Genomic DNA, 13,219 nt, shown 5'->3' with positions numbered 1-13,219 from the left:
TCTTCTTCTTCTTCTTCTTCTTCTTCTTCTTCTTCTTCTTCTTCTTCCTCCCACTTTGGAAACATCTACTAGAGCCAAAACATGTGCATAACCTACTATCAATCAATCCGAATTCTAGACAAATTGTCATGTGTGCACAATGAGACATAATAGCAAAAATCTGAAAACCACTAAAGTGTCTGTCAGGAGGAAAACAGGTAAATAAGTTAAAGGAATACTATGAAATGGTTTATATAAGTAAGTGTATGGTTCCACCTGTATAAACTTCGAAGATACAATATTGAATGAAAACAGCAGGCAGGAGAATGGTATGATGGTATGTGTTGTTTGAGTCCTGCCTGTGCATGTTTAAAACACACATGGTGTATTTTGTTTATAGATACATGTGTGTGGTGTGGTGTAGAATTATAAAAACCTAGATCCTCACCAGATTCACCACTGGGGTTGCCTGTTGGGAATAATCATGGGCAATAGGACCCCATGCAAATGTGACAAAATGTTAACATTTTTCATTTTGAGTGGTAGACACATGAATATCTGCTATCCTTTTGTACTTCTCCAGAAATACAAGCAGAAGAGAGACATGTTTCCTGCTGGACAAGGCTTGTATTTAGCCACCCTCATAGCCTGGACCCACTGAGGCAAGAATGGCAGGAACCTGGAACGTCAAAGGCCCTGCAGCTATTGCCTGGCCTTGAGTGGGTAACTCTCAGTTTCCTCAGCTGTAAATCAGTGACCAAGGTAGTTTTGGATGTTGGGGAAACTGCCCTCCCAGTCCTGCCTCATTTCTCTGGGTCATTGCTGCAGCTTTCTTGCCTTTGCTCACTTTTTCCTCTTGCTTGGAACTCCATTTCCATTTTTTGGCTGAAAGCCTGGGCATATTCATATTTAAAAATATTTTAAAAATAGACTTATACCATTTTCACCCATTTACTCCTAACCCTTTCCTTCCACCTTTGGTAAACACCAATCTGTTGTCTGCTTCTATGAGCCTTTTTCTTCCTTTTTTAAACTCCACATATAAGAGAGATCATACGATTTGTCTTTCTCTGTCAAACTTATTTCACTTAGCATAATGCCCTCAGAGTTCATCCATGTTGTCACAAATGGCAAGATTTCACTGTTTTTTTTGATGACTAACTAATATTCCACTCTCTCCATATACCATAATTTCTTTGTCCATCTGTCCATTAATAGGTCGTTTCCATGTCTTAGCTATTGTAAATAATGCTGCAATGAATATGGGGGTGCAGATATCTTTTTGACTTAGTATTTTTGTTTTCTTTGGATAAATAGCCAAAGAAACCATCCAAACCTGGATGGCTCAGTTGCTTAAGTATCTGACTCTTGATCTCAGCTTAGGTCTTGATCTCAGGGTTGTGCTTAGACTCCATGCTGGCTGTGAAACAAACAAACAAACAAACAAACAAACACCCTCCCTAATTATCTGGATAAATATCCAGAAGTGACATTCCTGGATCATATGGTAGTTCTCTTTTAACTGTTTTTCAATGGGTGTTGGTGGTTTCTTCTGATGTAAAGAAGGTTTTAATATGATGTAGTCTCACAAAATGAAAAGAAAACCTACCAAATGGGGAAAAAGTTTTGCAAAGCATATCTCATAAGACATTAATATACAAAATATATAAAGAACTCATACAAACTAATAACAAAAAACCCCCAAACAATCTGATTTAAAAAAGTGCAGACGATCACAATATACATTTTCTCAAAGAAGAGAAAGAGGCAACCAACAGTTACATGAAAAGATAGTCTACATCATTAATCATCAGTGAAATGCAAACCAGAACCACAATGAGATGTCACTTTGCACCTGTTAGAATGGCTACTATCAAAAAGACAAGAGATAACAGGTGTGTGCACTGTTGGGGGAAATATACATTGGTGCAGCCACTGTGGAAAACAGTATGGAGTTTCCTCAAAAAATTAAAAATCAAACTACCATAAGATTTAGCAATTCCACTGCTTAATATTTATGCAAAGAAAATTAAAATACTAACTTGAACATTTATCTGGAGCCCCATGTTCATTGCAGCATTATTTACAATAGTCAAGACATGAAAACAACTGAAGTGTCCACTGATGGATAAAAGGATAAAGAAATTGTGGTAGATATACACAATGGAATATTATTCAACCAAGGAAATCTTGCCATTGGCAACAATACAGAGAGACCTTGAGGGCATCATGCTGAGATAAGTCAGTCAGAGGAAGACAAATACCATGTGATCTCACTCAGATGTGGCATCTATGGGAAAAAAAAGAAACACCACTTACCAAGCTTATAGACACAGAGAACAGAATGGTAGCTGCCAGAGGTTAGGATTGGGAGGGCATGGCGAAATGGGTGAAAGGGGGTCAAAAGTCATAGACTTCCAGTTATAAATTAGACAAGTCCTGAGGATTATAATGTACAGCAAGGGGACTATAGTTAGTAATTCTGTATTGCATACATAAAAGTTGTTCACTTAGTAGGTCTTGAAAGTTCTTATCTCAAGTAAAAACCATTTTGTAACTATCTTTCGTGATGGATGTTAACCAGACTAATTGTGATCATTTTGCAATATATACAAGTATCAAATCATTATGGTGTACGCCTGAAACTAATATCATGTTACATGTCAATTATACCTCAATTTAAAAGAGAGAGAACCTGGGCCAGATCTTAGATTTTTGTCTCTAAGCCACTAGTGTTTACAAGCTGTAATGAAATGTACACATATATATCTGTAAATCTATGCGTTCTCAATGGATCTGTTTCCAAATTCCACATTAAACAGTCTTATTCAGTCTAGCATAATTATATGGGCTTTGACACTAGACAAAATTGTTTGCATCCTCTCTCTGCTGTTAACCATTTCCACGTCCCTGAACAAACTGCTGAACCTGTTTATGTCTCTGTTTTCTTGTCTGTCAAATGAAAATAATAATAACTATCATGTAGGATTAAATGACATAAGGTGTTAATCAGTGGATCCCTTCATGCATTCTGAAACTATGTATTGAGGCCCTACTGTGTTCTAGGTGCTTTCCTAGGCACTGGGGGATAATTCATTCATTCTTCACTAAATATTTATTGAGTACCCACACTGTACTAGTAATTGGGAACCGCACTGTATGAAACAGTCATGGAGATTGCATTGTAGGGGAGGGAGACAGACATTGAGCAAGATTCAATAAATAATATTTAGTAAGTTAGGTTGTGACAGGTTCTTTGGGAAAGTCCCAGAGGAGGGAAGAGGGTAGAGAGATGTGTGAGGGCAGGGGGCAGGAGGGATATTGCAACCTTCCCACGATGGGGTTCTTGACATTGGTGTCTGCCGTCAAGGAGCACACAGCCGAGTGCTCTTCTTCAGTACACAGCGGGCACAACTTGACACTCCATGGGTTGCATCTGTTGTGGTTGTTGATGATGCTTTTGTATTGAAGGAAAAACATCTGAACTCAATGCCATGTGAGCCTGGGTCACACATGTATGGTCACTGATCACTGACTCAGTTTACCAGCTGGCTCCTCATTGATTCATGACCCCTTTTGGAGTTTCCCTGGGGGAAATCTGAAACAGGCCACCATACTCAGAGGGCAGGGAGAGACTGAAGAAAGACTCAGGCCACTCTATGTTGGTAGGTGGCTGTTTTATTGAGCAAAGGGAATTTACATACAAGGTTTGTTTTGCTCAGCAGCAAGATGAATGGATCCCCACACCTGTCCACCACATCTTAAAGCCTTAACTGATTTCAGTCACACATGTCATGCAGGTGCTCTCAACACCACATCATTATCTCAAGGCTTTGTCCTTGGAGCATCTTCTGGGAGGAGGAGGAGCAAGAAGAACCCATATTTCAAGGACAAGGAAAGGGTTGAGGACCCTCCCATTGACTGGGTCCAGCTTATAGGTCTGCTGGTGGTCACCTCTTCTCCATGACTTCCCCCAACCGTCTCAGACACACGCACCTACACAGACTCCAGATCTTCCAGTCTTGCACCAGCATTTTCTTTCCACAGTGAAGGCAGTGGAAAAGACTGAATATTTTCAGAATGGCAGAGAATTGCTTTCATGCCTGCTTCCAAACCTGCGCAATTTGAGAACTTGGGTCAATCCAGACCCAGAGCGTATAAAATGCTCATTTTATGACTGTCATAGGAGTACAGACTTTCTAGAAAAGGAAAGAAATCCATTATCTCCCCTAATGGATGTTATAGGTAGCTTCTACTAAATATTGAATAAAACAAACTTAGAACAATCCTCTGTGCTGAGTTTATGATGCAGTCTATGGCTCCCATAAGGGAATAAATGATAATGGAGAGAGAAATATTTACCCAAACCAAAAGTGGGAGTCATTTACTTAGTCATTAACTGTGATACTGGCACAATGTTCAAATTATTGTGCTAAAATAATTCATTTCTTAAACACATAAATATCATCAAGCACATAATTTAAAACTTTCCATCTTAACTGTTCATTTAAAAGAAGAAAAAGATTAGTTAAATAATCCTGACTCAAATAGAGGTTCCTTTCAGGGAGATGGAAAACTTTCCATGGACAAAGTGACTGTGTGGACAAGTGCCAGAAGTAATAGGCCCTCATGTGAAGAGGCTATTTAAGCATTGCTACAGGGCTTTCTCTGGGAAAGATGTCACTGACTGAGTAACAAGCCCTTTGCTTAATCTGGGCTCTCCTCCTTTGTTCCCTGTGCCTCCCCTCATCCTCCCCTTCTCTTTCTCTGGGCCTGGGGTCAGCTCCACAACCTCCAGGAAGAAGTCCCTGGATGCTCCAGCACACTGCTTCATCTTCTTTCCACCCATCTGTAAGGCTGATGGTCTGAGCTGCACCATGTTTTCCCCCATTTTCCCACACATGCATGTCTTGCTGTCCTCAGAAAGCAAGAGACAGAGCCTCCACAGCAAGGCGGTCACACTTCCAATAGGTGTCCCCAGTCGTTCTTGATACCATTATGGGCATCTTTTTGTGTCGAATAATTTGGTATGAATCAAAAACCCACACATTACTGTACTGTATTTTGCCACAAACTTTCCCAAGAATCTGTCTACTCACATCACAAGGCACAGACAGTCCTGCCCTTCTACCTGAGATTGCTTCTGGGAAAGAATACAAGGATTTCTAAATATTTGCTGTCGTCTCTCTTTGAAACTACATAATGTTTTAAGTAGCTATAATTAACATCAGGAAAACAGAGGAAACCCTGAAGTTATCTGGAAGAGGGTCTTGTATTGACTGACCCAGTTTTAGGAGGATGGAGAGGAGGGTCAGTTTAAAATGACTTATTCTATTTTCCGTGGTTAAAAAACAATGTGTTTTCATGCTGGGAAAGTAGACATTAAAAACAGGCAAAAGAAGAAAATAAAAACTACCAGCAATCCTGCTCCTAAGGTAACCACTTCTCCACTTCTCACAGTTCAGTTGATATCCTTCAAGTCTTTTTGTATTCGCATATATCTGTATTTTCTTTTCCAATAATAGAGTAATTTTTAACAACATTGTTTTATAACCTGATTCAATTAGAAATATATTCAGAATATTTTCTGTTATTGGATTTCCTTCTGCATAGGATTCAGAATGACCGTTCTTCTTGGCTTCTGCCTTTTGGCCATACCCTGTGTCCAAATGTGGTAGCAAATTCTGTTGGCTCTGCCTTCACAACAGATCCAGAATTTTGCTACGGCGTTACTCCTGGTGCAAGGCACCCTTGGAATATTGCAACATCTTCCTAATAGACCCTTCCCTTTTGACTTGTTCCCTTATGCTTGTCTTAAACACAGCAGCCAGAGTGATTACTTAAAAACCTGAGTCGGATCACATTGCTCCTCTCCCAAGCCCTCTATAGGCTCCTCCTTCCACGGACTAAAATTCAAAGTTCTTACTGTGATCAGTAAGGCCCTATACCATATGCCTCACCTTATTTACTTCTTTCCTTCCTGCTCACTCCACTTCAGCCACAGTGACTTCCTTGCTGTTTCTTGAATATGCTCCAGCCTTAGGGCCATGCATTTTCTGTTCTTCCTTTCTAGAATACTCTAGAACATTCCCTACCCCCAACTTGTTCCTTTGCCTCTTCCAACTTTACTTAGATATCATCTTCTCAATGAGATCTTCCCCCAACTAGCCTATTTAATATTTTCTAACTCCTACCCAAACCCTTTCTCCATACACTCTCCATCTTCCTGCCCTGTTGGATTTTTCTCCACAGTCAACATCACTCTCCAACATACCAAGTATTGTACTTTTGTGAAAAATGTTACATTTGTTGCCTTTACCCGCCCTCCCCAACCCAGCATGCAGGCTCCACAAGGCCAGACTTTCTGTCTGTGTCGTTCATACATTTCTCTCCTATGGAACCATGCCTGGTACAGAATGAAGAAAAAGCATGTCACCTGTGGGTAGATCGTGGTATGTTTAAGCAGTCTCTATTGTTGGGCATCTCATTGTAGCAATTTCCTCTCCTCTTATAGATAATGCAGAGATCCATAAAACTAAGTGCTTTTGCTCATACACTATTTCTTTAGAACAAATTCTCAGAATTAGGTATACATTTTTTGTTTTACAGCTTTCAATACATGGTGCCAATTTACTTTCCAAAATGTCTACATCAAAAAACTCTCATACCAGCAGCGGTCCAAGTCAGTGACCATTTGTCCACACCCACGTCAACTCTGGGTGGTACCAGGAATCTCCATGTGTGTGTTTTCCCAATCCAATCAACAGCTTCTCAGGAAATACAATGAGAGGTTTAAGTACTTTGACACTGGGGTGAATGGAACTCATTGGACCAAAATTTTCCAAAGGCTGAGACTCTAGAGAGTAAGTGAGGTGGTATAAGAGGAGGAGCATTGGCAGGGAGAGGGACTGTCTTGGGCTGACCACGTGAGGATGTAGCAGTGCCACCTGACCCTGTTATTGTCAGGCAACACTGAGACCATGATGTCATGCAGATGCTTGTCTGCATAGTTTTTCTTCTTCTTTTTTTAATGTTTATTTATTTATTTGAGAGAGAGAGAGAGAGAGAGAGAGAGAACAAGTGGGGGAGGACCATAGAGAGAGGGAGACACAGAATTCAAAGCAGGTTCTAGGCTCGACGCAGGGCTCAAACGCCCGGACTGCAAGATCATGACCTGAGCCAAAGTTGGATGCTTAACTGACTGAACCATCGAGGCGACCTGCATGGTTTTTCTTTTTTAACAGATTCTTGTAGAACACCTATTCTGTACAAAGTTCTGTGCCTGCCCCATGCTGTTTGGACACCAAATGCATGCTGGTCCCTGCCCCAGAGAGAGCAGCAACCCAGCCGGGGAAAGAAGACACACTTAAATAACTCCAGAGTTATTCATCTGGCACTGCTCATCCCACACCTGCCTGGTACATTTGTTACAATGAATGAACCCACACTGACACATCATTATCACCCAGAGTCCATAGTTTACATTAGGGTTGACTCTTGGTGTGATCCCTACAGCCTTGGCAAATATAAGTGACATGCGTTCACTGTCATAATGATGAAGTTTTGGGGTGATGGGGATTCATGGGGTCTGGAGCCAACAGCCAAGAAAGAATTCTTGAAGATGTCTTTGGTGCAAAAATGCGATTTTATTAAAGCATGGGGACAGGACCCATGGGCAGGAAGAGCTGCATTGTAAGTGTGTGGGGGAGGGTGTTATGGAGTCAGAGAGCGGAGAGGGAGTTTCCAAAGAGACTTGAACTTGCTAAAGACTTACTGGAGGCCTAGCTATTGTCAAACTAAGGTTGTTTTTCCCCCTAACAAAGCATTACCATTAAGACAGTTCCTGGACTTTAGGCTATGATGGGATTGTCCTTTCTGGTAAACTGGTGGAGACTCTTATCAGTTTAACCATTTGTTTTTTTGTCCTTCCCTGTTTTTGGGTAGCCTGGAGTGTCCAAGGAATATCAGACTTGTTGGGGTTGGTGGGGGTGGGGAGGGGTACTGTTAGCCTGCACTTTGCCCTCAGCTTGCCCCATGCTCCCTCATCAATAGTATCATGCAGAAAGGTTTCACTGCCTCCCAGATGTGCTTCATCTATTCATCCCTCTTTTCCTCTTAACCTTTCCCAACCTCTGATCTTCTTATTGTCCCCAAAATTTTGCCTGGAAAAGATGTCATAGAGTTGGAATCATACAGTATGTAGACTTTTCAGATTGGCTTCTTTCACTTAGTAATGTGCATTGAAGTTTCCTCCATGTGTTTTCATGACTTGGTAGCTCATAGTGCTGAATAATATTATGCTGTCTCGATGTAACAAAATTTATCTATCCATTCACCTACTTAAGGACATCTTGGTTGCCTCCAAGTTTTGGCAGTTATGAATAATGTTGTTATAAACATTCTTGTGCAGGTTTTTGTGTGAACATAAATTTTCAACTCCTTTGAGTAAATATCAAGGAGCTCAATTGCTGGATTGTATGGTAAGAGTATGTTTAGTCTTGTGAGAAACCGCCCAACTGGCTTTCAAAGTGGCTCACCATTTTGCATTCTCACTAGCAATGAGTGAGAGTTCTTGTTACTTTCAGCCAGTTTTCAAAACTGTCACATTTCACAAAGAACATGAAGCTTGAGAAGGAGCTTGAGCTATGGGTAAATGAAATTCATGAATGGACAAAAGAGAAGAGATTGTGGTCTGGAATCATGTTCTGGGAAGCTATGCAGCCCAGAAAAGACTTAGGCATGAAGAGGAATGATAAACAGATAATCCACTGACTACTCCCATGGGGACATATCATTTTCCCTTGAAACTTGGATGCTACTGCTTAGACCTCTCTGTCCTCAGCAAACTTCCCAGGCAAAGCTACTGGGGGTGTCTCCTTTGGGACAGGTGTAGTAAGGAATTTGGTTTCACCCAGAGAGATCTCACTTTTATCCCTGGCTCTGGGAAGGTAACCATTAAACCCTTGGAACTCCCTGAGTGATAGGACAGTCTTTGCTATCCAACTGAGCCCCTTGGACCACAGATAGCTTATGCTAATGGGTGGCTCAGGATGGGCCCCTCAGACTATGTGATAACAGTCCAAATTCCTTAGAGAGGGAGATGGAATTGAGTTCAGACCAATGGGCAATCAATCAATCAGTCGTGCCTATGTAATGAAGCCCCAATAACATCTCTGGACACCAAAGCATGGGTGGGTTTCCCTGGTTGGCAATACTCCTTGTGTATCCTCACACACTGATGCTGAGAGGGTGTCACCTCCTGAGGACAATGGAAGTCTTGTGTTTGGAAACCCCTGGACTCTGTCCTCTGTGTGTCTTCCTTTGGTTGGTTCTAATCCTTTCCCTGTAATAAACTGTAGCCATGAGTATAACAGCCTTCAGTGAGTTCTGTGAGCCCTTTCAGTGAACTGTTGAAACTGGAGGTAGTTTTGGAAAGTCCCTGAATTTACAGATGATGTCAGAATCAAGGGTAGCCTTGGGAACTGTTCCGTCAGACTCTATAGCTTGACTGGCTCCAGGTAAGGCCCCCCCTCTGCCTCTGTGCCTCCTCTAGACAACAAACAACTTTGAATTGTTCTCTATTTCTATTGTTCCACTGGAATCCCAAGAAATGGCCACATGCTGTTGTTGTTTATTGCAGATTTCAGAAATGGGTCTTAGAGGAAATAACAAAGTTCTTATCTTTAGTAGTATCCCTAACAGTCCATATATCATCATAATGTGGAATATACATGCCATATATATAGAGAGAGAGAGAGAGGGAGGGAAAGAGAGAGAGAGAGAGAGAGAGAGAGAGAGAGAGAGAGAGAATCTAGCAATGTGTGACCTGCATTCTGTGTGGTGTGGAAATGACACTTCCTAAAATAGGAAGGGCCTCTTTCCCTTGTGTTTCCACATGGCAAGGTCATTCTGTGCATGAATACAGGTGGAGTCTTTATAAAATAAAGCCCAACTCTCCTGTTTGTGCTTCCTCTGGCCTTTCAGACTAAACAGATCCTTTACATTGGCAAAGGGCCGGACAAGCATTTAGTATTAATTAATTCTTGGAAGTCTCTGGGGAGAAGGTAAGTATTCTTGGGAACTGACAAAACGGACTTTTCATTAAGCAGGTAAAGCATTTCCCTGAGGCTTGAGCTTTTCCACCTCAGGAGTCCCCCTTGCACGGGGCTGGCCCAGGGGCATCCTGCCACCCCAGTGCCTGGGGGCCCTATGGATGAGGGTACCAATGTGCCGTGTGTGTGTGTGTGTGTGTGTGTGTGTGTGTGTGTCTTAACTTTTACTTTCACTGACAGTCTCACACCAGGCTTTTCAATTCTGGTGTTTTTCCCACTTAGAACATGAATCTGACCAGTTATATTTGGATGTTCAAAAGGAGAACCTACTGGTATCTGTTGCTGACATAGTGTAAAATTTGCTTGGGTTAAATGTCTGTCCTTGGCGACTTTCTACTGTGTTCCAGGTAAGTCTTTTATCATTTTTGAAATGTACATGATGACTTTTGCCTGCTGGAAGCTGTGTTTGCTTTCTTCTCTTTTGCCCTTCTCACCTCATCCCCTGCAGACCCATATTCCTCAATCTAGAAATAGGCTGGAGGCACTGAGGGGGTGGGGAGAATCCTGTGTCAGAATTTGCACTGTCCATTGAGTGTGTAAATAGAGCAGTGATCCTGCTATCCCTTCCATGTGTTGTGTGTTTATCACACTTAGATCCAATCACAGAGTTTGCAGCTAAAGGGACTGTAGATGCCACACTACCCACTACTCACTTATCACAGTGACTTTGCATCCACTTTTTGTTGAGGCACATCTGTCTCATCCACTATGAGACAGAGGCTTCCTGTTAGTCCCAAATAGGGCTCTGCACATTCTAATGCTCAATGTGGTGCATAGTTCTCTTATTTACCAATATTCAGTTCTCTGCTAATTTTGGATTACAATTTTCCACACTTTTGAATTTAGGGATGGCAAAGTGATGAGCTCCAGACAGACATGAGAAGAGAAGTGAGGTGTGTCCTTCTGGGCTAAGACATTTAGTTGCCAGAGTTTACCTTATTGCCCGCCCCCTCTCTTGTGGGGAATAGTGAAGCTTCACATAGAGGTGCAGGTGTCCTAAAATGGTGTATAGTAATTTTTTGGAGAAAAACCTCCTTGCCACCAGCATCCATCTTGGACATGTAGCATGAGGGGGAAATAACCTTTCAGTGTGCATAGCCTCTGAGATTTTGGTGCTTTTGTTAGTATAACCTAGCCTAGTTTATGGGTTGGCAAACTACTGCCTATGGGCCAAATCTGGCCCCCCCCATCTGTGTTTATAAATAAGTTTTATTAGAACATAGCTACACCCATTCATAAACATTCATTATGGGTATACATACAGCTGCTTTCATGATGCAGTAACAGTGATGAATAGGTGTAACACAGACAGCATGGCCTGGAAAGCAGAAAATATTTACTATTTGGCCCTGTAAAGACAATGCTAGCTGATACCTGCCTATCCTGATTGAAATATTCAGTAAAAGCTTTTAAATAATCCAATCGACACTATAAAAGGTGGAAGCCCAAAATTGTTTCTAAAATCATGTCAAATTATTTTGCATGATAATCAGAGCAACTTAATTGGCAAGTATGTATCAAGTACCGTTATGTGTCAGGTTTGGGGAGAATGCTTTCTCCTTGGGGCCCTCTATGTTCAGGGGTGGGGGAATGTGCTCCCCTTCTTTGTAAATTTGGGAAATAAGGACTGACGCTGGGAAGGAGGCTGTGACAAGAGGAAAAAAAAAAAAAACTCAAGGACTCGGCATGGACCAAGGGATTTCTCACTACTATCTCCACTAAAATTCATTCATTGATTCATTCATTACATATGTTATAAGCTGATGCCATTGATTGAGTCCAGAACAGAATAGATGACACTAAGAAATCTTGAGGCAATTACAATACACCATGGTTAAGTGTTAGGATGGGAGGGGCACAAGTTGCCCAGGGAAGGTTCTTCCTTATTCCTATCCCTATTCCTACCCTTGACCCAGCCAAAATGGTAACTGCTGAAACTCCCTGAAACTGAAGCCGGGCAAAGGCTAAGAATTGGTGACCCACTAGCTACAGTACTTAGGAATTTCCTTCCCTCTGGAGAAACTCTGGAGCAATCTCTTCACAACCACATCGGATGGATGGCGGATCACGTAGCAATTTCTAGATCCTTACTTTAGCCAGAACCCCGCCACTAAGGCTTGTAACACAAAAGAGCTTTCCCCATGCATATCTGCCTCTAGCTCTTTTCATCTGATGGAAAGAAGCATCCTATTGATCATGACAGCACAAGGAACTGTGATTTTCTTTTTTCCAGGGTGTGGGGCTCTTCAGTTGGGAGGGAAGGGCTGGCTAAGCTGGGTGGCAGGTAATTGAGCAGTAGAGACACACAAGCTGAAATGATAATAAATGCGGATGCTGCAGACTGAGGTTTTATGTGAAGTTTGCCTTTCCCACATTTGTACCTCCAACAAATTGATTCGGTACCCAGTTCCAGTCATCATCTTATTTCAAATTCGGTTACCTAGGAAACAGAGGGCACACTGCTGGGACAGTCTGCCTGTGTCCTGTGCCGACTGAAGCTATTAAAGCCCATCAACTTGGCCTCCGAGAAGCACTGAACATGGACAATTTCTACTTCCAGCCAGGTTCTTATTTATTTATTTTACTGCCCTGGCAACAAAATGAGTTATTGAACCATTCAGTCTATCGACTGGGATAGCTTTTCCCCTTGAGTCCCTCAGATGCCCGAAGCCCTTGGGACCTGGTAGCAGCTCAGGAGACTTTTGTTGATGGTGAGTCCTCACAGGGGAAGCCAGGCAAACATTCACCTTCAATTTCATGGAGACAGGGGTCTGGGCTGCAATGAGGCATGGCACCACCATATCAAGGTTCTTACTATCTTTGAACATATGGACAAACACACATGCACACAAAACTTTGCATGTAATTTAATGGAGGAACTAGACTCCCAGGCTAAATATTTTTATCTAAATTTATTCTTCTGGGGATGAGTTTTCTTAGTTTTGAAAAAAGTAAATAAGCTTTTGATATGTCCAAGATCCAACAATCCTAGGGACTATCTGACCCCAAGGGAAATTGTATTTCATTGTGCATCCTGGGAGATCTCTCAGTCCATTTATATTTGTTCTAAATATAGCGAACATGATGGAAATCATACTTCTGTTTTTGTACAACCTGAGGACAAAGAA

The 13,219-nt window shown here is 41.8% G+C and overlaps 1 protein-coding gene across 1 annotated transcript in view; it reads left to right on the top strand.

The window, feature by feature from the left end:
• The window catches only part of FARS2 (phenylalanyl-tRNA synthetase 2, mitochondrial), a 621,462-nt gene extending 620,833 nt beyond the window's left edge, over positions 1-629 (top strand). Inside the window, exon 10 of the mRNA XM_040460421.1 lies at positions 563-629. Within this exon, the coding sequence (XP_040316355.1) occupies positions 563-614 (52 nt within the window). The 3' untranslated portion in view covers positions 615-629. The remainder of the gene's footprint in view (positions 1-562) is intronic.
• The last annotated feature ends 12,590 nt before the right edge of the window (positions 630-13,219 follow it).

This window comes from Herpailurus yagouaroundi, unplaced genomic scaffold, assembly GCF_014898765.1.
Source record: "Herpailurus yagouaroundi ecotype Mexico unplaced genomic scaffold, PumYag 250, whole genome shotgun sequence".
NCBI classification, from domain to species: domain Eukaryota; kingdom Metazoa; phylum Chordata; class Mammalia; order Carnivora; family Felidae; genus Herpailurus; species Herpailurus yagouaroundi.
Note: the sequence above shows the minus strand (reverse complement) of the source record. Positions and strands in the feature narration are given on the sequence as shown.